Raw genomic sequence first — 27,061 nt, 5'->3', positions numbered from 1 at the left:
TCAATCACCTGGAGGTCTGTTTGAATGAGCAGGACCTCATAACTGCAATAGGACAGACTATTGCTGGTACAGAGATAGGACTACCCAAGTTTGTAGCACATTGGAGTTAGGAAGCTCGCGGATTTGTAGGCTGGTCATAGAAGACCTGTTGGCATTCCTCCAGCCCCACTTCAGTGAACTGTTTGGGATTTCCACAAACTCTACACAGGCTCAAGCCCAGTAGAAGAAAGGTTCACACGGAGGTGAATGTAAAAGGACTGCAGAGCCTTTCCCATCCTGTATTTTCCTATATTCCATAATTAAGAGTTGAAAAAGAACTTGATATGCCAGTACACATAGCATAAGGAGGCAGCAAAGTGGTCCATAACCTTAATTGCATTGCACTGATAAATGCAAATGTTGAACTTACCTTTTAATATATGGCGGGGAATTTTTCTTCATCCCAGTTTAGGAGCCTGGCATGCCGTAGCTCCTCAGTAAGCATGCTTGTGCTTCATTCAGTGACAGTTCTGCACATTAACCCATGTTATTTTGATTCATTCTGCAATGCACCACCAAAGTCACCCAAATACTTCAAACAATTTAGGAGGCTCACTGTAGTGTGTGTAACCAAGCTGGTGGAGGATATTCATATGTCCTGTGCCAGTGTTTCTTCAGAGTGTGTGACCCCTGAGGACTCCTCTGCTTTCTCCCTCTCCAGCTCCTGTGTCACGCTCAAAGCTGCAGGAAATGATGGGTAAAGAGCCAACATTGTGCAGATGTTCAGATTTCACTTGGTGGTGACAAATCAACATTAGTGATGGTTGTGTGCCAAGTGGCAGGTGTGATTTTTAATTCTGTCATCAGGTATCTAGGAGACTGGCGGTCTCACCATCGTCAATGGCCTTGCACTCCACCACCCTGGTAATCTCCATTACTGCTGCTTCTGCAGAGGACAGGATTGCTTAACTGGAGGGCCACCTCCGGTGCTCCATTCCGCCCCCCCCCCCCACAACCCACCCCTCAGGAGTCCTGTGCTCTCTTCTACAGGAAGAGAAAGCAGAGTTATAGGCGTGAGAAATGAATTGTGTGGAGAGATGGAATGAGAACGCCTGAGGAGAATGACTGGGGGGGTATGCATGGGATGGTACTGAGATGAGAGTGAGTGTCAGTGGGTGTTCAGATGAGAATGTGAGGAGGTGACTTGAGGGAGAGTAAGGTATGTTAGTCTGAGGAGTGCTATGCAGCAGAATTCTAGGAAAGTGTGGGATTCAGCACCTGCAAACAGGACACTAATCACCCTTCTCCCCCTCATGAGTTCCTTGAATCTTTTACACCCCTGAATCCAAGTGTGAGGGATCAACTGTTGCTGCTTGTTGGGAGGATGTTGGTTACAGAATGGTGTCTCTTAGAGAAGCCTTTATAGTCTTAGTAGGTTAACTGTAAGTCTTTATGAACAAGTAGAACTATTTACAGTAAAGGGTACAGGCTAAGAGCTATCTCCATGCTTGGGTCTCTTCACGTCTCTGCTCAACACTGCTCTGACCTCTGGGTCTGGGTCATCTTACATCACCATGTGGGCAGTACTCTACTCAGTCCTACATTAACCTTGTATGTGTCAGACCCTTATAACACCTCCTCCAAATCTTCATCCAATGTATATAGAGTTACACTAGTTTACTCCATATCTTGCATTGTTATCAGTCTAATGAATTTGCATTGTTGTTACCATATTATTGCAATTACTGTATTAGCATTATTACAACATTCTCACGACCCCATCCACACCACGCCCTTCCCCCTTCAAGTCCTTGAATTTACAGGTTCAGGCGGTCTGGAGGCCTTATAAACCTTCCAACCCTTTCATATCTTGTTCGCAGCTCTATCAGAGGAGAGGTGCCCTCTATTGATTCTACTTGTTCCTGTTGGCTTGGGTGTTGGACTGGCATTCGGCTATACTTTCATCCTTTTCTTCCATTGCTTCGTGTTGAACCGCACTTGGTCAGTTCGGCTGTTGTGTTGATCAGCGGTTGCTACTATTCTAAATCGCATCTTGCTGGGTGGGTGAACATTGTGCTCGTCTCCATGTTGCTTCTTTCTTCTTTCTCTGTGTGTGCCATCTCGATGCCCTCTGTGGCTGAGGAAGAGCATTCCTGCAGCAAGAAGGCTTAGTGATACACTCACCTCTGCTTTTTGTTGTCGATGGTGGGAAACTGCTACCAGGTTCCAGCATCCCTTGTGGTCATGGAATTCTGGCTGGAAGCTGCAGTGTGTGCACGGTGGTTGCTGTGTTGACCATCTGTACCATCATCATAGTTGGAGGATGAGGATTCTCAGACTGCTGATCATTATCTTGTACCTCTTCCGCTGGAGGCACATGGTTATCTCATGGACGGAAGGCTGGTCTGACCATTGGGGTTTCTCTAGGACTTGCAATGAGAATGGACGAACCTGCTTTGCAAAGGAAGAAGGAAGTTCAGAGCTGAAGTCCAGATCTGAATACTTGTTAGTGTTTGAGTGCTCAGGCGCATGTAGTTCTGGTTGACTAACAGCAGTGGTTGCCTTAACATCCAAGGCTGTGCAGGTATACCTGGTCAGGAGAGAGAGGCTGGTTCTGGATGATGTACATCAGCTCAAAGATCTTTTTTCTGCCATACCACAGTGGTTCCAGTGTCATGCCAGTGACTGGATTCCTCCTGCCCCATAAAGTGGAGTATCTGTTGTTGGAAGCCAGAGGTCTTTGAGCCATGAGCCATGGTTCCTTGTCTGACAGGACTGTCATGCTGGCACCTAAATCTAATTTCAAATCAGTTAGATGGCCATTGACAAAGATGTCTGCATTCCAGAATGAGAAATCACAATATCGATCTCATCCAAGAAGCATGGCTATGTCTCTTCTGGGTTTTCGCGACCTTGTGAATTATTTTTCGGCTTTCTGTGTGTTTCAGGGGTTTTGACTTGCAGAGTTTTCCATAGTGTCCAATCCTGTTAGAGTGAGAGGATTGGGCTGTACTCGCAGGACACTGATCTCTCCTGTGAAGGCCCTTCGTATCACAGCGCTGGCAAGGTTGCTCTGCTGAGCGGTTCAGGAATTTCTTTCCCTGGCATGGACTTTCCCTGTGTCTTTGTGCCCTGATAAGCTGGGCTGAGGATTGACTTCTGCCCTATGTTTTATTCTTATCCCTTTAGGATTGCCCTGTGTTGCTCACAGAGTTCGGACAGTCTAGCTATCTAGACTGCCTTGTCCAAGGTTAGATCTCCTTTAGCTTGTAGGAGGTCAGAGAGTACATTGCCTGTCACATCCACTACTGTTCTGTCTGAGTTCAGAATTTAAATCTCTGTATTCGCACCCTCTGCCATCCCGTAGAAATCACTTATGAAGGACTTGACAGGTTCCATAGGCAGTTGGACTCTCTTATTGAATTTAGCACTCTCCAGTATTTTATTGGTTTACAAGTTATAATAAATGTCAAAGGATTTTAAAACCTCCTTAAATTTGGCGGATGACACATTAATACCCTGTCTTACAATGATGTTGTCTGCAATCAGGCCAATAGAGTAAAGCAGCATAATCAGCTGTTCTTCTTCTGATTTTTTTTTACTTAAACCAGAAGTGATACTATATCTTAAAAATCATTTCCTCAAGACCCCAATTTTGTGACTGGTCTGGGCCTTGGGTCAGTCCAAATTGAGTTGGATGTGTTGAATTATGATCCATGTCAAAAATATTTAAATCATGTGCAGCTTTAGGAGCTTATAGAATTTCAAAATGACATCTCTGTCGACTCCAAGAAAAAGGTATTTCCTGTGTTTGCTGGTTTTGGCAGGCTTCATAAATTGGTGATGGTATGCTTTTTGAAGACTCTTAGCAATAGCTCCCTGGATCAGCTGTGTTCCAAGCTCTTTCATTCCATGGATTATTGTGCCAAGTAACGAGGTGTTTGAATTTAAAGTTATGCTCGCCATTTTCTGAGTTGTACAGCCATAAAGTTCTCAAGAGATTTAAATACATAATTCTTTTATCTAACGAATTCAGAGACTATGTGTTGGGGCTCCAACTGGTGAATCAAGTTTTAGTGACAGGCTTTCTTCAATGGCACCTCTTGACACTGAATTAGGGAAAAGGTTCTTGGCACTGGCTGCAGCCTGGAACTTTAAAAGATTTAGCGCACTCTTACAGGATCTGTGGACTATGCACTCTGAAGCTGGACTTCCAAGGGAATTTCAATGGAATCTTCTGCTGCAGGAAAAATCCCTGCCTTTAGCTTCCAGGCCTTTTTTCTGGAGTGTTTTCTGATGAAGTTCCTCTGCATTTTCAGCTTCCATTGGGCATTTCTCAGGTAAGAATTTTTGTAGAAGTTTTTTCCTAGTCTTCCAACATCTCGGCTTGTTTCAGCATTTAAGCAAGGTTGAGGGTTTTTTATCCCCAGCTGCCGCCATGTTGGGAGGGTGTTGGTTACAGAACGGTGTCTCTTAAAGAAGCCTCCGTAGTCTTCAGTGGGTTAACTGTAAGTCTTACTGTAAGTAACAAGTAGAACTATTTACATATGTTCAGTAAAGGATACAGGCTAGGAGCTATCTCAATGGGTTAGGTCTTTTCACATCTCTGCTCCACACCATATTGATTCCTGGGCCTGGGTCATGTAAGAAGGCGCATCACTGTGTGGATGGTATTATACTCAGTCCCATATTAACTCTGTATGTGTCAGGCAGTGCTCACCATATCTGTCACTTTCAGCCTTGCCTGTTTGGTCTAAGAGGCTGGCCTCTGCTTTCCAGTTGAGGACCCAGTATTGCAACAGGAATTCCACAGAAGAGGCAGAGTACCAGGGCCTGCCTTCCCACATTACGCTTCTATTCTCGTTGTTGCGGAAGCTTGAGGAATCAATCTGTGTATCTTTAGATACACACCCTTTACTCACAGAGTGTGGGTTGTCATCACGCCCGCATTCCATAATTGATCAGAACTTCCAGAAGTTGGACGTGAGAGAAACAGCCACAACAAACCTGGCTCCAGCTATAATCCGGTTTCTGACCCTTGGTTGCTTATGTATAAATTCTGCCGTATTACTGAGGCACTTTCCCTTATGTTCCCTGTTGAATTCCAAATAAGTGACATGTACACAGGTACTATTGTCCCAAATTTCCATAAGGTCTCCAGAACACTGCCACTAAGTCAGTGAAAGGTTCAGGAATCAGGCTGATATCTGGATAGATTAAATCCCAGCCTTCTCTGCTAGTTTCCCTAGGGGACCTTGTTTGATGTGGAACCTCCAAACAACCAAAACAGAGTAATTGTGCTTTCGAGTATCTGGCCAGAAAAGTTGGGGCTTCCAGGCCAGGTGTTGCCTCATTCCTCCATCTTGGAGCTGCAGCCAGGCAAGTGAAGAATAACTAATGGAGTTCTCTGATTCTCCTGGACAGAAAAGAGGCCCATGCTAGGGTCTTGGCCTGAATCACAGTAGTTTCTCATTCAGTTTTTTGCTTTGGCCCCTCAAATAGAAACTAATGTGGCTCTGCCTTTGTGTTCTGAGTCTTTTTAGTTGCTCCAGTGTCGCGGTTCCCGACCTCTTCCGGCCAATTTCTGCAATTGAGGAAACCTCTCCCAGTGATCTTTTCTGTGTTCAGGTAGCAGACTGTTCCTGGCACTTATGCTGATATCAAAGACGTTGAGGATTTTTGACCCCTACATCAGCTAATACGGAATCCACTTCCTGTGACTTTGAACCTCTAATCCTTTAATCTCTTGCTGTACTGCCTGCAAAAGCAATGTAATGTGGAAATAAAATAAATCCTAAGTGTATTTGTACATTCTGTGTCAACCGTGCCTGAACAAGTAATTGATCAGCAAAAAAATAAGGGCTTCCACTGGGAGTTGTATACTTTCTAGAACAAGGTTAGGAGTTTAGGCAAAAATGGTCTAATGTTCTGAAAATGCTAATACACAAAGTTGCTGACAAAACAGATTAAATCTGCCTAGAGATAAACTTGATCTTTGTTTTTGGTTATAATTGTTGTATTTATGAAAAAACATTTGAGTGCTTGATTGTTTCCATGTGTAGTTTTATTTCTGTAATTTAGAGCAGGATTTTCCCCCATGGGCTTCAGGAGCCTACTATCATGCCCAAATGGGGGTCAGTAGCCTGCACTGTGTGGGGAACTGTCACTCATCTGTGATTTTCCAGAATTGGCCAATAAGTGGCCAGAGGGCAGGCTCGCTGTGCAATTAAGGATGGTAGAAAGCCTCTTAAAGCTGCCACTTGCGGGCGGAAAACCCTGCTGCTTCCTCAACCCACCTCCTGGAAATATGGCCTGGTGGCAGAAATAGTGCCAGGGAACCGGCACCTGAGCGCAAAATTCTGTCCCCACCCTGCCGCCTCCATGCCTGCCTGCAGTTGGGTCCAAATATTCTCGCCTTACAACTGAAGGAAATACAAACTAGTATGTTCTCTTTTGGCTTCTTGCCTAAGGGGTTCCCATTAATTAAGTTAACTATTGTGTTACTCGGGACGAGCAGAGCTACATTAGTCAATACAAATTATAGACTGTCGAGCACTCAAGGAAATTAAATGAGAAACAAGTTAGTATACACAATACGTTTCCACAGATACAATATTATTATGTTTTTAGAGAAATTTAGAAGTCTGCAATTTTGTCCTAATTTTGCGAGGGCTGAATCTTAACTGGGAAAAAATATGGAAGAGATTCTGAGCTCCTGTCTATATTAAACTCATGATATGAGATTGGGAGATTGGCATCCTTGTCAGCCAAATTAGCAGTGGTAGCTTTCAGATCTTAGCAGTTAAATGTGACTCAGATTCTGCAATGTCGTGCGTTTGTAAGCTGTTTAAATGTTTACTTAGTCTCTCACACCCCCAGGGACCAAACACACCCAGTTCCTGTTTACTCCACAACTTGTTGTCTTTTGATGAGTGGTGAACATTTGAAATCCCGCAGTGGATTTTGCTTTACTTTTTCCACGCACCAAATTTCATACAATGTTAGTATGGCAACTGTTACTGTGCACAGGTGCTGACACTATGCATCAGTCACCAAAGCAATCAGGATCACCGCACCATAAGCACATTAGGAAGGCTTGTCCTTTTTTGACTGTTAAGTATAATAATGGAAAGGAAAATTACAGCTAAAATACATAAATATTCATTTTATACATCTAAAAATTGTGTTTTCAATTATGCTTTTAGTTGGAAAAGTTAGTTTGGACATTTTTCACTGTGTAATTAAGCTGTTAATTAGGACTGGGGTGCATTTGGTATTTACCACAGGGACATCAAAACAATCCAGCAGGAACTATTGATTCATTCAATGTTTGTGAACACAATTTCTAGAAAATATGAATTTTAATCCGACAACAACTTTATGTACAGAGATTTGTTGGTGCTATTACTTATGAAATTGGTATTGAAAGGGATAAAAATTGGAAACTATTCTATTCATGATTTTCTAAGAATATATTTTCTTCACACAGACTGAGCACATCCCTCCTTATGATGTAGTGCCTTCTATGCGACCAGTAGTTTTAGTGGGGCCTTCTCTGAAAGGATATGAGGTAAGTAGGTCAAGTAGATCAAGAATAGACCTTAAGCAGCTTTATTGGACTTCTGTGGCATACTCTATATTTTACAGACGACGTTTTTTTAAAATATTGCTGTACAATATGGATCTTAATGTTGCCTCTTGGGAGGGAAGGAGACAGAGTACCAGGACATTTGGATTGGGGTAATAGAGAAGCAGCGCTCTTACATTCCTCAAAGCAAACATGAGAGCTCTTTTTTTGCAGTGTCGGTTTGGTATATTGGTGCAGCTGGCTGCATATTGCTGTGGGCAGTACCAATCAGTGTTACCAATATTTTTAGAAGTGAGATGCACAGAAAGGCACAAATTTCTTAAGATAAATAGAATTTGGAGGTGGGGGGGGGCTTTTATACTTTCACATTGGAATATGGGTTCAAACATAGAGTGTAAAAAGCTTCCTATATGTGCATTGTGTATTTTATTTGGTTCAGTTTTAGTAAGAGGAACTTTTGATAGTTTTTAAGTAATAATTGCTTAAGCAGTTTCCAGTTTTGTTCATTTGTGCAGGTTGGAGGCTTAACTCAAATCTTCTCTATCATTTACTAGAATATTAGGGTTCTGACATTTTGAATAGTCTAACTGAAAAATGCCATGTTTCCAAATAAAGCTCTTGTGGTAGACTCATGTTTATTGACTACATTCAGTTGAAATTGTTTGAATTTGGGACCAGCTTGGAATACGGAAACATATATGCATTAATGCCTTCTGCAGTCCAGCAAAAAATATATTTTCAATAAATTTATTTTGACTAGTAAATTTAGAATAAATGCATTTGCATTGATAGGGTGGGAATCCTGCTTCAGATTTAGCACACCTAAAAGATGGCATTGAACTCAAAATGCAACTGAGTACTGGATGGTCGAGGGATCTGATCATTTTCTATTGATTTTTGGTATTCTGAATTGTGACGATACAAACCAAATCCGTGGGGTGATGACATGTGAATGCTGACTTGGGAACATGCCAGTGTGTTACACAGGCTCACCACCCTCTATCTGGTACTATTTAATGAGTTACTTGAGGTAATGAGGAAGATAACACAGAGAATGTTATAGGAGAATTGGATCAATATTTTATGGTGTGGACAATTGAGAGATATTAGGATCAAACAGACTTTTCTGGTCCGTACTTTTCCGTGTTCCAGACTTGACACCAAATCCAGGCATTATACTCATCACACTTGGCTTCCTAGTTGATTTTGAAATCCTAGAAACACTACAGAATAAAATATTGTGAAAATTCAGGTTTAAACTGTAGGTCAAAATATGTGGAAATATCCTCCAAGTATTTTACTGTTAAAACATGAATTAAACTTTCTTTTTGTAATATTCCTTTCTTTAGGTGACAGACATGATGCAAAAAGCATTGTTTGACTTTCTGAAACACAGATTTGAAGGAAGGTAAGTCCAGTTCTATAGGATTCTTGGGAAGTGGTGAATTAAGTAGGGGCAATGTGTAGATTGAATCCTCAATGCTTTAATAAAAAAGGAGGGGTTCCAAAATCTGGCATTCCCTGCAGGGAGCGGAATGACAGACAGTGAGTTAAATTTGTTGATCACATCGGGTTGTGGACACCTGATGATTTCTAAAACGCTCTCCCTCTGTTCTGGATTGCACTCACCCTTTTTAAATTTGTTTTTGACAATCATAGTCAAGAGGATTTTGTATTTAGTAGTTTCAAGTAGGCTGGAAGAGTGGGCAAATGGGTTGGAGACACAATCCTGGTTCCTAGGTTATCATCATTCATGAAATAACTTGAACTTGACACTACAGGTACTTCCTTCTCTGACTAAGTGATTGTGATTAAATCATAGAATGATATGTAGCTAGATTGCTGAAGACTTGGAAAAAGATTTCATTCTCCTCTTCGTCCTCTGAATCATTCAGTCACTTTACTTGGTCTCTATAGATCAATATTGAAAGTTGAAAACATTCAATATCACTGGGTTTAATTACCATTAGCCTTGTGTATTGCCAAATTAATTCCATTTACATCCTGTAACCCAACCAGTAAACTTTTGCGATTCACCTCCATGTGCATGTCATTCTTTTTAATGTAGGAAGAATATCAAGTGAAATATTGGTTCAATGATTTCAAGGCATTCAGAAATTCTTTTGATGCAGTTTTTTTTCAACTTTTCTTTCCTCTTTCCCCTTTTATATAGAGGTGTTGATTTATACAGGTAGAATTCTGAGAGTTCTGACACCCTCTATTACCCCATTCAAGTGTATTGTTTGTGTTTGAACCTAAATGGTGACTGACAGGCTGTTCCTCACAGGTCTGCTGTTGTGCTTGCCCGCTATGTCCAAATTACATGTACACTTTAGGGTTTGCAATGATAGGAACCCTGCCTGATTTTGCCATTGAGATCAAATAGGTTTGCCAAAATTCACCACCTGTGCCCCCCACCAAAATGGCTTCTTGTATGAGTTACCAGAAGGTAAATGCTGCCCAGTGCTGCACCTTTTGGAAAGGTGGTTAGAAAATGGTAGGAAATTAGAAAAGGAAAAGTGAAGAATTGATATTTATTCTGGAGTTGAAGCTTGTTCAGTAAAGCTTTATGTCTGTAAGTCTGTGGGCTTGCCTTCTGATAAGAATCAGCAAAATTTTCATATGGGTCAATCTACCCAAACGTTTGATTTTAATTTAATTACTTAAAGTAATGCACAATGTGCAGTTAGTAAACTAATTGAATAATTTAATTCTTAGGATATCATAAACTGCAGTTTAAGTACATGATGTATTAGTTGCACTTCTGTTGAATGGAATATTTCAGTTTGAAATATTAAAATTACAAACTTCCTTTCGTTCATCCTTTTCTATTTATTTATAGGATATCAATCACACGGGTCACAGCTGATATCTCCCTTGCCAAACGCTCAGTGTTAAATAACCCCAGTAAGCATGCAATAATTGAACGCTCTAACACCAGATCCAGCTTGGGTAAGTAAGGTACATAATGTGTAGTATGGTTTTGTTTTATTTTCATCCCAATGCAAAATGGGGAGACTGGGTCAATTGACTTTTGTGTATAGTCGATACATTAAGTTAAAGCATACCTGAGCTTATGTTCACACTGGCATGTCCAAAAATTGTGATGTGTGTGCTTTAGAAAGTAAAGTCTGTGTAACTCTTGTTTCTTACAGTGCAGTCAATTCCTGTTCACCTGAGATAAACTAGTTATTCTATAATCTTTCTTTCTGATCTGACTATGAAACATAAGTAATAGCTTTATACACAATGTTGTGAATAAGCTTAGTTCTAATGGAAGATTTTAAGGAGTTGTTTCTTCTTGTTACTGTTTTATTCATGATTTTCCAAGAGCTTTTTCTTACCGTCTTCAAATACTGTTCTCATTTAAGATAACTTCATTCCCAGGCTTCTGCCAGTTTGCTTCTAGCAGTTTGGGGGGTATAAATTCGAGGTGCATGATGATCACACCAGCCTCTATAAGAAACTTGGCTTCTGCTAGTTACCCCTGATCTGGTTAAACTTAAGTCACAATAATTCAAAATTTCACACCTGCCTCACACAGTATGAATATCCAGGTAACTTATCTTTTTTTAATTTATTCTGAATTCCTGCTGTGTCCTTTTGTGCAAACAAATGCCAAAAATGAAAATATCCTGTCATGAAACCGTCATGCATCTCGCATTAAAATAGATTGCAAATTTGGCCTGTCTGCATACATTCTATCTTTCCTTTATAAATGTATTCATTTATGAGATGTAGTCATCACTGGAAAGATCAGCATTTATTGCCCATCCCTGATTGCTTTGAGAAGGTGGAGGTGAGGTGACTTTATGGCTTGTTCGGCCATTTCACAGGACCATTAAGAATTAACCACACTTATAGGTCAGACCAAGTATGGACAGCAGATTTTCTTCCCTAAAGGACATTACAACAAGTTGAGTTTTTACCAGTATGATATCTTCATGGTCATTACTACTGTTTTATTTCAAATTTAGCTAATTAGCTGAAATCAGTTCACAAACTGCCATGGTGGTATTTCAACACTTGTCTCCAGATTATTAGTCGACACATCTAAGTTACTAATCCACTGCTACTGTGCCATAGTGTCCATATGATTGTGCTCCAGACAAAGCTAAAACCAGAACTCCCAGCGGAAATGATTCATTCTAGAACAGTATAATGGAGATAGAATGTTTCAATATTCAACTTCTGTTCATTTTAGAAAATCTCTCATCCTTTCATTTGCTTACTTCTATATGAGATTCATGCTGGGCACTCAAATGCTTTGTTTTTATTTGCCACTGGTGTCTGTATCGAGTACTGACAGGTCAGTTATGACATGGGCAACTGCAGATTAAAGCTGTTTCTACTCAGGCCCAGCAATATAACTTAACCCAGTAAAGCACTCCTTAGCGAACCAGTGTGACATTTCCCATTTCTTGCACTAGCCTCACTGTGAAATTTACTGTACTATTTGTGTATTACTTTAAATGAATAACAGATGGTTTTGTGTTTGTGCTTTTCCATTGTATATACAGTAACTGTGTAACACACATTTTCTGTGCTCTGTACAAACCTGATTGTCTTGGCTTTTTTTTTATTCTTTTACTTTATTAATGCCATCCCTTTGCAGATGCTTTGGGTATGTATAATAGAAAGCTGGCAACAAATTCTTTCAGGTGTTCTTGTCTGTGTATTTGGTTTTTAGCTGTGCTTTGTTTTCTGGATTGCCATCAGTAAGACCATTACTTTTGAAGATTAGTCACAGTTCAATGAGATTCTTGCATGCAGATTCTCCACATGGCATCACTACACTTGGATGTGTTTGGATTGTGACATCTCAGGATTGTTCACCGTTGTGTCTCATTGTGTCAGTATTTCAGTAGTTCAAGGTAGAAGGGATTTGGAATGGGCAATAGACATGGCCTCCTCAGTTTTGCTTACATGTTGAAAACAAAGAATTCTCATTTGAATACATCTTTTTTGCAATCACCAGCAACATATCATAGAGCAGGTTTTCCAAATCCCTCACCTGACACGCCCTAAGTACAACGGGTGAAAATTGTAGGCAGAGCATTCACAATTTCGATTCACACTTGCTGCAGGGCACATAGTTTGCAATGGGCAAGAGCACACAACATTTATTCAAAAGTAGGAACACAAGTTTATTCAATTTTCCATGATTTTCAGTTCAACTTCACTATTTTGAGTTGTATTTGTCTCTGCTGCATTATGTGAAAAGGCAGTGGAGACTCCCGGAAAAGATCACCCACAACAAAATTTCTATTTCTTTTAACATAATAGCAACTCAATCATGATGGTATGGAAACTATCAAATGAATGCTTAAAACATACACCTGATATTAATTTTCTAGCATTCTATCATAGGCATTAAACCATTTATTTTAAGTGTGTTAACTTCTCTGATATAGCAGAAAGAAAATTTTCAGGCCAATAACATAAAGTTCATACTCCCACAGTAAAATTTCAGAGTTTTAGACACTGAAAGTTTCCAAAGTCAGGCTGTAATAGTATCCAGCGGTCAAAAGTGGTGTTAAGTCAGTTAAATTGAAACTGGCATGGCTTTTGATTGCGGGGGGATGGTGCTATTATTATTTTTCAGAGATCTCAATAGATAGATGTAAAAGCCCCAGGGATTATACCATGGTGTGAGCAATGTCATAAGTCACTCTCAATTTCCTGACATTTCTATGCGATAATGAAGGTACACTATATTACTGTGGCGCAAAGGTTCAGGAAAATCCAGCCTCAGGGTTGTTTTGAACAAAATTCATGAATAATAGACTGACATTACCAAACCTCATGTCATTTAAACCCTCTACATTTCCAGTAAATTAGTAAGCGATTAAGTTATGAACAAAGACATATAAAATTGCAGCAACTTTTAGTAGGGGCTTTTTCACTCTTTTTCACCTCCGGCCCCCCTATTATCTGAAGACCTTGATTTTGTTGTTGTTGATGCCAAAGATGTGAAGTCATTAGAGTCCCAAAGCAGCAGCAGTCCTAGCATGCAGCTGAGGGTCACTGAAACCTGGAAAAAATACTAGCAACCTCCAATTTCCTCTCGTTCCCCCACCTCCATTCTCACCTCCATTCTCCACCAAAATCAATCAGTCAAGTTGTCTGTCAATCAGAACTGATTTTTTTTTCTTCTTTATAGGAAAGGGCAAAAAGAAAACAAGCTTGTCTTTTACATTGTGAACTCCAGTTTACAGTTAGCAGTACTTTTGGTCTAATGTTTGTTCTTTGGCTACATAGAGCACAAAAAGCAGCAGCAATGAATCTCTTACACTCAGCACTTCTCTGCTGTAGGATTGGCCTGAAACTGTGTCTAGCTAGAGGCATGTCTTGAGCATCAATAGTCTGAGCCCTACTTTTCTGTGATATAGAGATTTCGTACTGTAAAAGAGTCAAAGCGTTTGGTCGAATATAGGGAATATAGATTTTCAAAAATGCAACATCCAGATGACTTGCGTGTTCATTTCCATGTTACTTCTGTAGTCTATTGCTTTCATCAAAAGTGTCTGAAGTTGCCAATTTGATATATAAGTTTGCAAGTAAATGTGTATTTGTAACTAGAAATTTCCAATGGCGTTGCTCATATTAAGTTAAAGGATTTGCCGTTTTAATATGATGTATATTTTCACCAATATATTTAGAGCTGAAGGATGGAAATTACTTTAGAATGAGTTGCATTAAATGAATAATTTGGCTGGTTATTGAAGGAGCAGAAAGATTTTGACATTCCTACATGGTAAAAGATGTGTACATTTTTAGTGTTTCCCTGCTGCCTTTCAGTCTCTCTTGATCTTGTTTTCCATTGTTGTCATGACAACAGCACTGAATACTATCACAGAATTGTTACAGCCCATCGTGTCTGTCTTGGTTCCTGTTTCTCTTTTTAATGATCCACACAGGCTGTTAACATCGTAGCTGAGCTAACTTTATTGATAACACATTTTCCTAAGATGAACACACATCTGCAGTGTTTGATCTCTATAAAGACAGGCTCCAACATTTGACTAGTCTGTTTTGTCTTTTATTCATCTCTGTATATCTGTGGTTTTCTCTCAAATCTTTCACTGGATGTTCTGAATGGTGACAGGTAATTCTGAAGGGCAAGGGACCTTCTTCAGCTCTGTGTCACTATCACCCCTTGGATAGTTTTCAGGGTTCTCAGGCTTTGTCTGGTTATCTGTTGCTTCACTGGTGCATTCTGGTTTTTTATCTTCAGCTACACTTTGTGGTTCAGGGCATTAGTTTTCCTTATGAATTTCCAGTTTCTCCTGTACTGTAGTCCGTTTGGTGTCTGCACTATGTAAGACCTTGGTTCTCCTGTGATTCCTGTGGCAACACCAGATCCCTTCATGCAGAATCCTCACTCCCTGACCTGAACATCGGAGAAACAGACATCGGGCACCTCGATTAAAGTACTGTTTCTGCTTCTGCTCTCTCAGTTTGAGCAGGTCCTGCATGCTGTAGCTCACTGGCTGTGGAAATAACAGTTGGGACGCAATTGGAAGCTTAGTTCTTAGTCTTGTGCCCATCAGGAGCTGTGCCGGAGATGATCCAATGCCCTCTAATAGAGTATTCCTGAAATCCAGCAGAGCATCTTCCGTCTGCCTTTGCCTTCTTCAACAGAGTCTGAATTTTTCACCTGACCGCGATTGGCCCCTGACCATGATTTCACGCTGACTGGTAAATTAACAGTCAGCCAACATGAAATGTGCATTGAGAAAGGCTCAGTGCTACCAGTGGGGGTGGGAAGAGGGCGGGCGCCGACAACACCGTGGGTGCTGGTGAGCGCTTCCAGTGAGCCATCTGAAGTCAGACAGCTGCCCCAGGGAGCTGCAAACCTCCACAGAATAAACAAAACAACAAAAATGCTGCCAAATATGTCCATGCAGCACAATCAAGCATCTGAAAGCAAACCTCATTAAAAAACCAGTCCCCAGATATCTCCTCCTATTTTATCTCCCCACGGAGAGTTCATCCCGCCCTGGCTCAAGGATTGAACAAAAATGTAAAGGCCGCCTGGCCAATTGATCTATCTGCCTACTGTAAAGGTGACGAGCCATGAAAACTCGCTTTCAATTGCCTCCTTAATGGGCTTAATTACCCACTTAATTGTCGGTGGGCGCGCTTCTCATTGCTGCATAGGTCTGTTGACTTGAAGAATGCGGGATGACATCAGGACATGCACCGGACATCATCTTGCACTATTTCATGTCCATTCAGGTTGGGCGCACGCCTGCCCAGCGAGGCATAAAATTCTGCCCCAGGTGTTTTGAGGTCTGCAGAGTACGTTCTACCATTCTGTTGGATTGTGGATATTTGAGACCTGACGTTGTGTGGCAAAACTCCCAGTCCTGTGCAAATTTGCAAAATTCAGTGCCTAAAAATTGTGGGCCATTATCTTGAGCTGAGCATTTCAGGTATGCCATGGCAAGCAAAAATTGATTTTAAATGATTTATTACAGTGATGATCGTACTATCATTTCTCAGCAGCACAGACTCCAATAAACTTTGAGTAATAACCTACTGCTAGTAGGTACTCTGTTGACAAATGTGAACAAGTCCGCTGCAATTTTCTGTCAGGGCCTCTCTGGAACACTGTGTGGTTGAAACGGTTCCTTTTGTTGCAAGTTACTGTACTTTTGGTACACTGCACCCGCATTCACCATTTCCCTGATTTTTGTGTTCCCATTCCAGGGCCAATACATTACGTGCTGAGCTCTTCTGCATGTTCCTATGCCGAGGTGACTTTCATGTATGTGCTGCACCATTTATTTCCTCAGTGTTGCAGGAATTATGATCTTTTCTCCCTTGAAAAGTATTCCTTCTGCTTGAAGTTCCTCACGGAACTTCCAGTGGTTACAGCCACAGGTAAGTTTTTTTTGTCAGCATGTGAACCTGTGTTTCTGTTTCTTTATCCTCTTCCTCCGTGATGGGTAGGTATGCACGTGACAGACCTGTCTGCGATGTACATTGCCTTGCGCGGTTTGTATTTAACTGGAACTTCTGTAGAGGCATTAGTAATCTTTGGATTCTTGGTGATGCACAGTTCAGGGGCTTTTTTATTATAGCTTCCAAAGGCTTATGAAGATACTCTACCTCCACGTCTTTGCCATAGACAAACTGGTGGAAGTGTTCTAGACAAAACACAGTTGCTAGCATTTCTTTCTCCATGTGGGCATACCACTGCTGTGTTTCAGTCATTGCCTTTGAAGCATATGCCACTGGTGCTTCATTTTGCCAGATGACAGCTCCTAGGCCAGCCTTTGAAGCATCCACTGAGATCTTGACCGGCTGACTGACATCATAATACTTAACACTGGTGCCTGGGTCAGTGTTCTGTTCAGACTGGTCAAAGCTCCCTGGTGACTTTGTTCCCAGTGCCATTCCACATCATTTTGTAGAAGTTCTCTGAAAGATGCTGTCAGGTCTGACATATTCTGAATGAATTTCTGCAAGTAGGTCACCATTCCCAAAAACCTCTCCAAGTTTTTCTTACATTTTGGGGGTGGCACGTTCACAAATGCTTTGATTTTACTCGGGTCCGGCTTCAGTCCCTCACTTGTTAGCACATGACCCAAGTACTTGATTTCGTGAAGACCTATTTTGCACTTTTCCTATTTCAACTTGAAGTTCCTTTCTCTAGCTCTGGCCAGCTCCTGCCTCAGTCTGTGGTTGTCTTCTTCTCATGAGACTCCCAGACCAGCACTTCATCAATATAGGTTCCCAGGCCCTCTAACCCTTCAAACAGCTGCTTCACTGTTCTGTGGAACATCTCCAGAGCTGAATTAATACCAAAAGGTAAGCATAAAAACCTGTATCGCCTGTATGGTGTGTTGAAGGAACAGAGATAGGAACTGTGCTCATCCAGCTTGAGCTGCCAGAAGCTTGAACTCGCATCCAAGACTGAATACTATTTAGCATCAGCTAGCTGACTCGTGATCTCTTCTACTATGGGCAGATGGTAATGCCCTCGCATTGTATTGCCTGATTTAGGTCTCTGGGATCCAAACAGGCTCGCAGATTCCCATCTGATTTTTCTATAGTTGTGATCAGATTAATCCATTTTGGTTCTTCAATTTTTTTGATGATGTGAGATTTCACCATTCTGTCTAACTCTGCTTTCAGTTGGTCTCTCAGCATTACTGGTATTTTCCTGGGCTGGTGTATTTTGGGTGTCACGGTTTTGTCACTGTTGATGGTGTGTTCTCCCTTTATCCCTGGAACACATCTTTATATTCCCTCAGGATGTAATCAATGGTGACAATTATTATTCTCTTGTTTAGCTTCAGATTTTCACAAGCTTTGATTCCAAGAATGGGCTTTGCATCAGTTTTCACCACTATGAATGGAAGCACTTGAGACTTTTTTTTGTGGTTCATTTTAAATGTGTACTTGCCTTCTACTGCATTTTTTCACCTGTGAAAGTAGACAGCTTTATTTTTGTTTTAATTAGCTGTTTTTCTTTGCTTATCTTATGATACAGGCTTATGGGAATGACATTTGCTTGTGCATCTGTGTCAGGCTTGAAATTCACCATAATGCTGTCAGTTTTTAAATTGACCTTCTATTTGTCGTCTTTGGAATTTGTTGTTACTGCACCAACGAAAAGTTCAGTTTCAGTGTCTGTGTCATCATCTGCAATCATGCGCACTTTCTTCAATTTACACATCTTAGTGAAGTGATTTAGTTTGTCACAGTTCTTCACTGCTTTCCATAGGCTGGGCAACTACATGCTAAATGCTCTGTTCCACATTGGCTACATTTAAATGTTTTAATAGCAGTTTTGTTCTTTTTACCTTCAGGCTGTCTATTTGTTCTTTCCCAAGGGTTGTTTCTGTTTAACTGCATCTAACCACTTGACCATGTGCAGCTTATTATCTTCTGTCATCTGTTTAATCTAGCATTTCCTTGTCTCTGCCATTCTGCAGATATTTATTGCTTTCTCCAGTGTGAAATCAACTTCTCTCAAAAGCCGTCCTCTCAGAGAGCCATTTGTGATCTGCAAATTATTCTACCTCAGATCAGTGATCCTTCAAGCTCTCCAAATTCACGCGATTTAGCTCATTTTATCAGCTCAGTTACATACTTACTAATGTCACTGCCATGCGTGCGCGTAAAAAAATTGGTATCTTCCATACGTGATGTTTATCTTAGGGCTGCAGTAGGCTTTGAATTTTTCTGTTATTTCTTTCAAGTCATTTTGTTTCTCATCACTTTCAAACTTGAATGTGTTATAGACTTCAAGGGCTTCTACCCCTGCTATGTGAAAAAGGATAGAAGACTGTACCTGAGTGTCTTTTATATCACTGCCCATTGCTGTGAGGTACAGCTCACATTGCTGCCGGAACCACCTTCAGTTTTCAGTGAGATTGCCCTCCAAACTGAGCTCTGTTGGTGGTTTCAGAACCTCCATTATTGTGTTTAGTTTACTTCTGACACCATGTCTTATTTCTTGTTTCTCTTTTTAATGATGCACGCAGGCCGTCGACATCGTAGCTGAGCTAACTTTATTGATAACACATTTTCCTAACCTGAATACATATCTGCAGTTTCTGAGCTCTGTCAAGACAGGGTCCAACATGTGCTATCTGACCTTCACTCCTGAGGTTAGGTGACCCTCTATATAGTATAGTATCTAATACTGAAGTCCACAACCACAGTCAGCTATTATGACGATGTTTATGCTGGCTAGTTAGTGGCTTCATAAGAAATTCTGTAGCTTGGCACCTGGAAGCATTCTTGATCCTGAAAGAAGGATGGAATCAGAGAAATTTGGTACTGCTATATAGTGTGAATCTTCCTGGCTTAGATGTCTAGGTTTTGTGTGTCAGCAATCTAATCATTTTGCTGTATTAGCAAAGGCCTGTGACAACTGAAAACTCATTAGAATGATGGGATGTTCATAGATAGAATTCTTGCAATGATTTTGACAACTGGTTTGAATTTTCCATATTTGATCAGAGCTTGTCAATCTGTCTTTCCATTTTTTCTGACACTTCTAATTGGAAAAGGTTTTAAAAAAAAAAGCTTGACAGCACATGTATAGAATTCAGATTAGAAAAAATACAGCATATAATATGCTGGCTAATGATATATTGATTGACTTCTAGCTATGTCTCACATAGTGCAAAAAAAGTGTCTGTATTGAATTTCAGCAAGGGAATTTTTTTTTAGGGAAGGAAAGTGCACACCCTGTGCCATTTGGGGACTCCAGGATGCGACCCATGTCCTGGACATCTACATGTGCAGAAAGTGCCACCAAATGGAAAAGCTGGAGCACCATACCTTGGAACTTGGAGCAGCTGGTGTCACTAAGGACCATTTGCAAAGATGAGAGCTATGTGGATAGCACGTTTCAGAAGGGAAGTCATCCTATAGCTTATGAAAGAGCAAGCAGAGAGGTCTGGGTGGCTGTAAGACAGACAAGAAAGGCAAGGCAGGTAGTGCAGCAGACCGCTGAGGACATCCCACTTTCTAATAGGTACTCATTTCTGCGTACTAATGGGGGAGAGGGTTCCTCTGGCGAGAGCAAGACTCATGACTGGAGCATCATGGGTGGTTCAGTTTTGCAGGGGGAGAGGAGAAAAGAGAGGAGATCAATAGTGGTAGGGGATTCTATAGTTAGGGGAACAGACAGGTGCTTCTGTGGTCACAGCCGTGATTCCAGGATAGTATGCTGCCTCTCTAGTGAAAGGGTGATGGATATCACCGAGCAGCTTCAAAGTAGTCTGGAGGGTGAGGATGCACAGCCAGAGGACATGGTCCACATTGGTACCAACAGTAGAAAAAGGGATGAGGTCCTGCAGGCTGAGTTCAGAGCGTTAGGAAAGCGATTAGCAAGCAAGACCTTGAAGGTGTTAACCTCCGGATTACTTCCATGGCCACATGCTAATGAATATGGAAATAGGAGAATATGCCAGATGAATGCACAGCTAGAGAGAGGGTGGAGGAGGGATGGCTTCAGATTTCTGGGGCATTGGGACTGGCTCTGGGGAAGGTGGGATCTGTACAAGCCAGACAGTCTACACCTGAATAGAACTGGGATGAATATCCTTGTAGGGAGATTTGCTAGTGTTGTTGCGGAAGGTCTCAATGAGGTTGGGAGGGGAATGAGAACCTGAGGGCAGATTCAAATAGGACAAATTCAAAGCAGGGATCGGGAGACAGAAAATTAGTGGACGACTCTGAAAGACTGAAGATGCAAAGGTTTAAAGGTTTGCAACACAGGAATTTGGCAATGTTAAAATGTATTTATTTAAATACAAGGTGTATAGCAAACAAAGCCGATGAGCTGAGGGCACAGATAGACACATGGCAGCATGATATCATTGTTATAATGGAAACTTGGCTTAAAGAGGGGCAAAAACGGCAGCTCAACATCCCTGGATGTAGGGTTTTCAGTCAAAAAAGCATATAGAATGCTTTCCTTTATTGGACGAGGTATTGAATACAAAAGCAGGGATGTAATGATGGAACTGTATAAAATGTTGGTTAGGCCACAGCTGGAATTTTATGTACATTCTGGTCGCCACATTACAGGAAGGACATAATTGTTCTGGAGAGAGTGCAGAGGAGATTTACAAGAATATTGCCAGGGCTTGAAAATTGCAGCTATCAAGAGGGATTAGATAGGCTGGGGTTGTTTTCCTTAGAACAGGGGAGGCTAAGGGGTGACCTAATTGAGGTGTACAAAATTATGAGAGGCATAGACAAGATAGACAGGAAAGACATTTCCTCTAGCTGAGGGGTCAGTTATCAGGGAGCATAGATTTAAGGTGATTGGTAAAAGAATTAGAGGGGATATTAGGAAAAGCTTTTTCACCTAGAGTGTGGTGGATATCTGGAATTCACTGCCCTGAGTTGGCGGTTGAGGCTGAAATGCTCAACTCATTTATAAGGTACCTGGATTTACATCTGAAGTGCTGTAACCTGCAAGGCTACGCACCAGGTGCTGGAAAGTGAGATTAAAATGAGCGGCTAGTTTCTTCTTTCTTTTCTGGGCTGGCGCAGACATGATCGGCTGAATGGCCTCTTTCTGCGCCATAACTTTTCTACGGCTTTAGGATAGATATGGGGTTAAAAAGGTGGGGGTGTAGCATTATTGGTTAAAGAATCAATTACAGCTGTGAGGAAGGATGGTATACTAAATGGCTCATCGAATGAGGCCATATGTGTTGAGTTCAGGAATAAAAAGGGGCAGCCACACTAATAGGAGTGTAGTATAGACCCTCAAATAGTGGGAGGGAGATAGAAGAGCAAATATATAGGCAAAATTCTGAGTGCAAAAATAATACGACCACCTTGGTAGGGGACTTCAACTACCTTAATATAAACTGGGATACGAACAGTGTGATGGGCACAGAGGGCACAAAATTCTTGAACTGCATTCAGGAGAACTTGCCAGCATGAAACAAGCCCAATCAGAGGGAGTGCAATCCTAGATTAGTCTTAGGAAATGAAGCTGGGCAAGTGGATGAAGTGGCAGTGGCTGACCACTTTGGAGATAGTGACCATGATACAGTTAGATTTAATATAATTGTGGAAAAGGATAAAGATAGAACAGGAGTATAGGTTCTAAATTGGGGAAAGACAAATTTAATGAAGCTGAGAGGTGAAGTGGACTGGCTACAGCTACTTGAAGGGAAATCAGTGACAGACCAGTGGGAGGCATTCAAAAGCGACATTCTATGGGCACAGTGTAGACGTGTCCCCACAAAGAAAAAAGGACAGTACTGCCAAATCGAGAGCCCCCTGGTTATCTAGATGTATATAAGGTAAGATAAATCAGAAAAAGAAAGCTTATGACTGTCACAAAAATCTTAATACTGTAGAAAGCCAAGACAAGTGTAGAAAGTACAGGGGTGAAGTAGAAAATGTAATTCTGAAAGCAAAGGAGAGGATATGAAAATATATCAGCAGGTAAAATCAAAGAAAACCCAAAGATGTTTTGCCAGTACATTAATGGCAAGAGAATAACTAAGGAAAGGGTAGGACAGATCGGAGGTGTAAATGGTAACTTGTGCTCTAACGCTGAAGACGTGGGCAGGGTTCCCAGTGAATACTTTGTCTCTGTCTTCACTAAGGAGAGGGATGAAGCAGACATTCTAGTTAATGAAGACTTTGAAATATTAGATACAATAAGCATATAGAGGGAGGAAGTAATGGAGGAACTGGCATTCTTGAAGGTGGATAAGTCACCAGGCCCAGATGGATTGTATCCCAGGCTGTTAAAGGAAGGCAGGGAGGAAATAGTGGATGCTCTGAGAATCATTTTCCAATCCTCACAAGATACAGACGAGGTCCCAGAGGACTGGAGGTCTTCCAACATTGTACCATTATTTAAAAAGGGTTTGAGGGATAGACCAAATAATTATAGGCCCGCCAGTCTGACTTTGATGGTGCGCAAACTATTAGAATCAATTCTGAGGGAAAGGATGAACTGTCACTTGGAAAGGAAAGGATTAATCAGGGATAGTCAACATGGTTTTGTTAGGGGAAGGTTGTGTCTTACTTTTCAAAAATATTGATTAAATTAGTAATAAATTGGATTGATGAGGGTAAGGCAGTGGATGTTGTCTGCATGGATTTTAGTAAGGCATTTGACAAAACCCCACATGGCAGACTGGCTGGAAAAGTGAAAGCTGTGGGATACAGGGGAATGTGGTGAGTTGGATTCAAAATTGGCTTAGTGACAGGAAGCAAAGGGGCAATGGTTGATGGATGTTTTTGCTGATGGAAAATGGTTTCCAGTGGCATCCCACATGGCTCAGTGTTGGGGCCCTTGCTGTTTGTTGTATATATTAATGATTTGGACTTAAATGTGGAAGCATGATTGGGAAATTTGCAAATGACACAAAAATTGGCCATGTACTTGATAGTGAAAATGATAACTGTTGTCTCCAGAATGATATGAATGGTTTGGTTGAGTGGGTGGAAAAGTGGCAGATAGAATTCAATCTAGAGAAGTCTGAAGTAATGTATTTGGGGAGGGCAAACAAAGCTAGGGAATACACAATAAATGGGAGGATATTGGGAGGGGTAGAGGAAGTGAGGGACCGTGATATGCGTACCCATAGGTCCCTGAAGGTGGTAAGACAGGTGACTGGTGTGGTAAGGAAAGCATATGTAATGCTTTTCTTTATTGGACGAGTATAGAATACAAAAGCAGGGATGTAATCCTGGAACTGTATAAAACTGATTAAGCCACAGCAGGAATTTTGTGTACAGTTCTGGTCGCCACATTACAGCAAGAATATAATTGCTCTGGAGGGGATACTTACAAGAATGTTGCCAGGATTTGAAAATTGCAGCAATGAGGAAAGATTGGATAGACTGGGGTTGCTTTCCTTGGAACTGAGGCAGCTGAGGGGTGACCTGACTGATATGCACAAGATTGAGGGGCCTAGATAATGTAGACAGGGATGCCCTGTTTCCCCTAACAGAGAGGTCAGTTACCAGGGGGCACAGATTTAAAAACAAAAAAACTGCGGATGCTGGAAATCCAAAACAAAAACAGAATTACCTGGAAAAACTCAGCAGGTCTGGCAGCATCGGCGGAGAAGAAAAGAGTTGACGTTTCGAGTCCTCATGACCCTTCGACAGAACTTGAGTTCGAGTCCAAGAAAGAGTTGAAATATAAGCTGGTTTAAGGTGTGTGTGTGGGGGGCGGAGAGATAGAGAGAGAGAGAGGTGGGGGGGGGTGTGTGGTTGTAGGGACAAACAAGCAGTGATAGAAGCAGATCATCAAAAGATGTCAACGACAATGCTTGCTGCATTGTTCCAGTGAAGCCCAACGTAAACTGGAGGAACAACACCTCATCTTCCGACTAGGGACTTTACAGCCTTCCGGACTGAATATTGAATTCAACAACTTTAGGTCGTGAGCTCCCTCCCCCATCCCCACCTCCTTTCTGTTTCCCCCTTCCTTTTTTTTCCAATAAATTATAAAGATTTTCCTTTTCCCACCTATTTCCATTATATAAAAAAAAAACCCCACTAGAGCTATACCTTGAGTGCCCTACCATCCATTCTTAATTAGCACATTCGTTTAGATAATATCACCAACTTTAACTTTAACACCTATGTGTTCTATTGTACTATTGTCGTTGACATCTTTTGATGATCTGCTTCTATCACTGCTTGTTTGTCCCTACAACCACACACCCCCCCCCCCCACCTCTCTCTCTCTCTATCTCTCCGCCCCCCACACACACACCTTAAACCAGTTTATATTTCAACTCTTTCTTGGACTCGAACTCAAGTTCTGTTGAAGGGTCATGAGGACTCGAAACGTCAACTCTTTTCTTCTCCGCCGATGCTGCTAGACCTGCTGAGTTTTTCCAGGTAATTCTGTTTTTGTTTTGGCACAGATTTAAGGTGATTGGTAGAAGGATTAGAGGGTACATGAGGAAAACCTCTTCACCCGAAGGGTGGTGGGTGTTTGGAATTCACTGCCTGGTTTGGTGGTGGAATCAGTAGCCCTCAACTCATTTAAAAAGCACCTGGATCTGCACCTAAAGTGCTGTAACCTGCAAGGCCTTGGACCAGGTGCAGGAAAGTGGGATTAGAATGGGCAGCTAGTTTTTTTTGTTTGTTCTTTTTCAGCCAGCACAGACAAGATGGACCAAATGGCCTTTTTCTGTGCTGTAACTTTTCTACGGTTCTATGGAATATCGTAATCAAAGGAACTATTTTTAAAGCAATGAACTTTTGGTGAAAGTGTCTGGCCATGGGATTGGCTATACAATGGCCATATTCTCCAATGCTGCAGGGGAGTTCTCCTTGAGGAAGTGAGACTGAGGAGTAGATGATTCTTCAGTAGTGTGCTTGACAGCCTTTCAAGAAGAGCAGCCCAGGAAAAATAGGAAGAGGCCACGACCAGTGTTAATTGCTGTTTCATAACACTGTACACGTATGGGGTGCAGCGAAAAAATCAGTAATCTTTCCAGGATAAGGAAGGTAAGCAAATCTTTCATTAATAGTGTTCCAAGCACTGATACTGTCTTAACTACCTTAAAACACTTCCAACTGTTCCTAAAAAGTCCATGAAACAGAAGAATGGGGACAGCCACCTCTGCAGCATTTGTCATCAGCTTCTGTTGCACGTTCTTCTCATTGTAATTAGCCAACAAAACATTTACTGAACACATTTACCATAACATTTCTTTTGAAACCTTTATATAAAGGTTGTTTGTCAGGATACCATTAGAATGTCTCTAAGAATGGGAAGATAGGTTTTGGAAGGCAGCAAGCCAGGACCAATGCATCTAGTCACTCCAGTGTATCACAGCACCATTCGCCCACTTACTCTTCACCTTGCAATTTCAGTCTGGTGTGCCATATTGTAATGAGCTATCAGGCACTACTGTTCTCATTGGAGAAAAGTAGAATTGCTGTTGTGCAACGTGTTAACAATGGTGAGTGGCATGTCTGTAATGAGCATGGATGATGGTGATGTGTTTTGGGACAGCAGCATGTCAGGATCCTTTGCTAATGTTCACTGATGTTGACAGTGATGGTGGAAATCCAGCAAAGCTAAGCTGCCCATGCAGTTGCAAAGTGTTGTAGTCTGCAGTATATTAATTTCATGGCTTGGCTAATAAGAGGCAAAACCTATGAGTTTCCTTTTGAGAAATTGCAACTAGCCATATCCTGCATTTTTGCTGTGGAGATGGTGCGTCTTCCAGGTGCTATGCTAATAGCACCAGTGTTCGAATTTATTTGCAGGTAAGTTCCATGGTAGCAGAGACAAACATGCAACTACTTGGTCAAAAATCTGATGGCACTATAAGTTACTGTTTGTGGCAGACTGTACTCCACATGCTAACAGTGTGCTCTCATTGGTGCCTCCACCTCTTTATACCTGTGTTCAGCTTTTATCGTGGAATATTGTAAAGGTGTTATGAGCCATGGCTTCAGATAGTAATAATCACCGGTCAGCCACTCTTGTCGCTTACCTTTACATGCCAGGCATTAATGGCATAAAATACAGGCATTAGGTTGGCTGCCTGAGAGGCTAGCATTGACTTGCATTATGTGGTGCAAATTATCTGAGCATTCAGATAGTGTAATCCTTTCCTAATCATATAGCTAGTGGCATCATGCAAGGAAACATGTCAGTCCATGCGGGTACAATCGTAACACCCACACTTTTGGTTAGCCTCATGTCAGATGTCTTTGGTTGTCCAAGGTAAAGGTTGAGTTAGGCGTCTTGAGCAACAATTTCAACTGCCACTTGCTTCACATTTGTTAAATTCTTACTTAGCTTATATTCCCAACGATCCAAGTGACAACTTGAAAACTCCAGTGTGTAAACATTGGACGCATTGTGACTATTACAGTGCTGTGACTGTAATGGAGTTCAGCAGCTGAATTGCTTATAATTTGTAATATAACTTCATGGGTTAAGGAAATAGCATTCAAAAGGTAGAAATGAAAGAAAATTGCACAATTGGTGTCCCTATTCACTCATTT

At 41.4% G+C, this 27,061-nt stretch overlaps 1 protein-coding gene across 2 annotated transcripts in view; it reads left to right on the top strand.

The window, feature by feature from the left end:
* The window catches only part of LOC121276101 (voltage-dependent L-type calcium channel subunit beta-2-like), a 118,475-nt gene that overhangs the window by 78,984 nt on the left and 12,430 nt on the right, over positions 1 to 27,061 (top strand). For both annotated transcript variants that reach the window (XM_041184053.1, XM_041184052.1), the window contains exons 7-9: positions 7,469 to 7,549; positions 8,917 to 8,975; positions 10,410 to 10,519. In XM_041184053.1, the coding sequence (XP_041039987.1) occupies positions 7,469 to 7,549; positions 8,917 to 8,975; positions 10,410 to 10,519 (250 nt within the window). The remainder of the gene's footprint in view (positions 1 to 7,468; positions 7,550 to 8,916; positions 8,976 to 10,409; positions 10,520 to 27,061) is intronic.

This window comes from Carcharodon carcharias, chromosome 3 (assembly GCF_017639515.1).
Source record: "Carcharodon carcharias isolate sCarCar2 chromosome 3, sCarCar2.pri, whole genome shotgun sequence".
NCBI lineage: Eukaryota > Metazoa > Chordata > Chondrichthyes > Lamniformes > Lamnidae > Carcharodon > Carcharodon carcharias.
The sequence above is the reverse complement of the archived record's forward strand: the minus strand, read 5'-3'. Positions and strand labels throughout refer to the sequence as shown.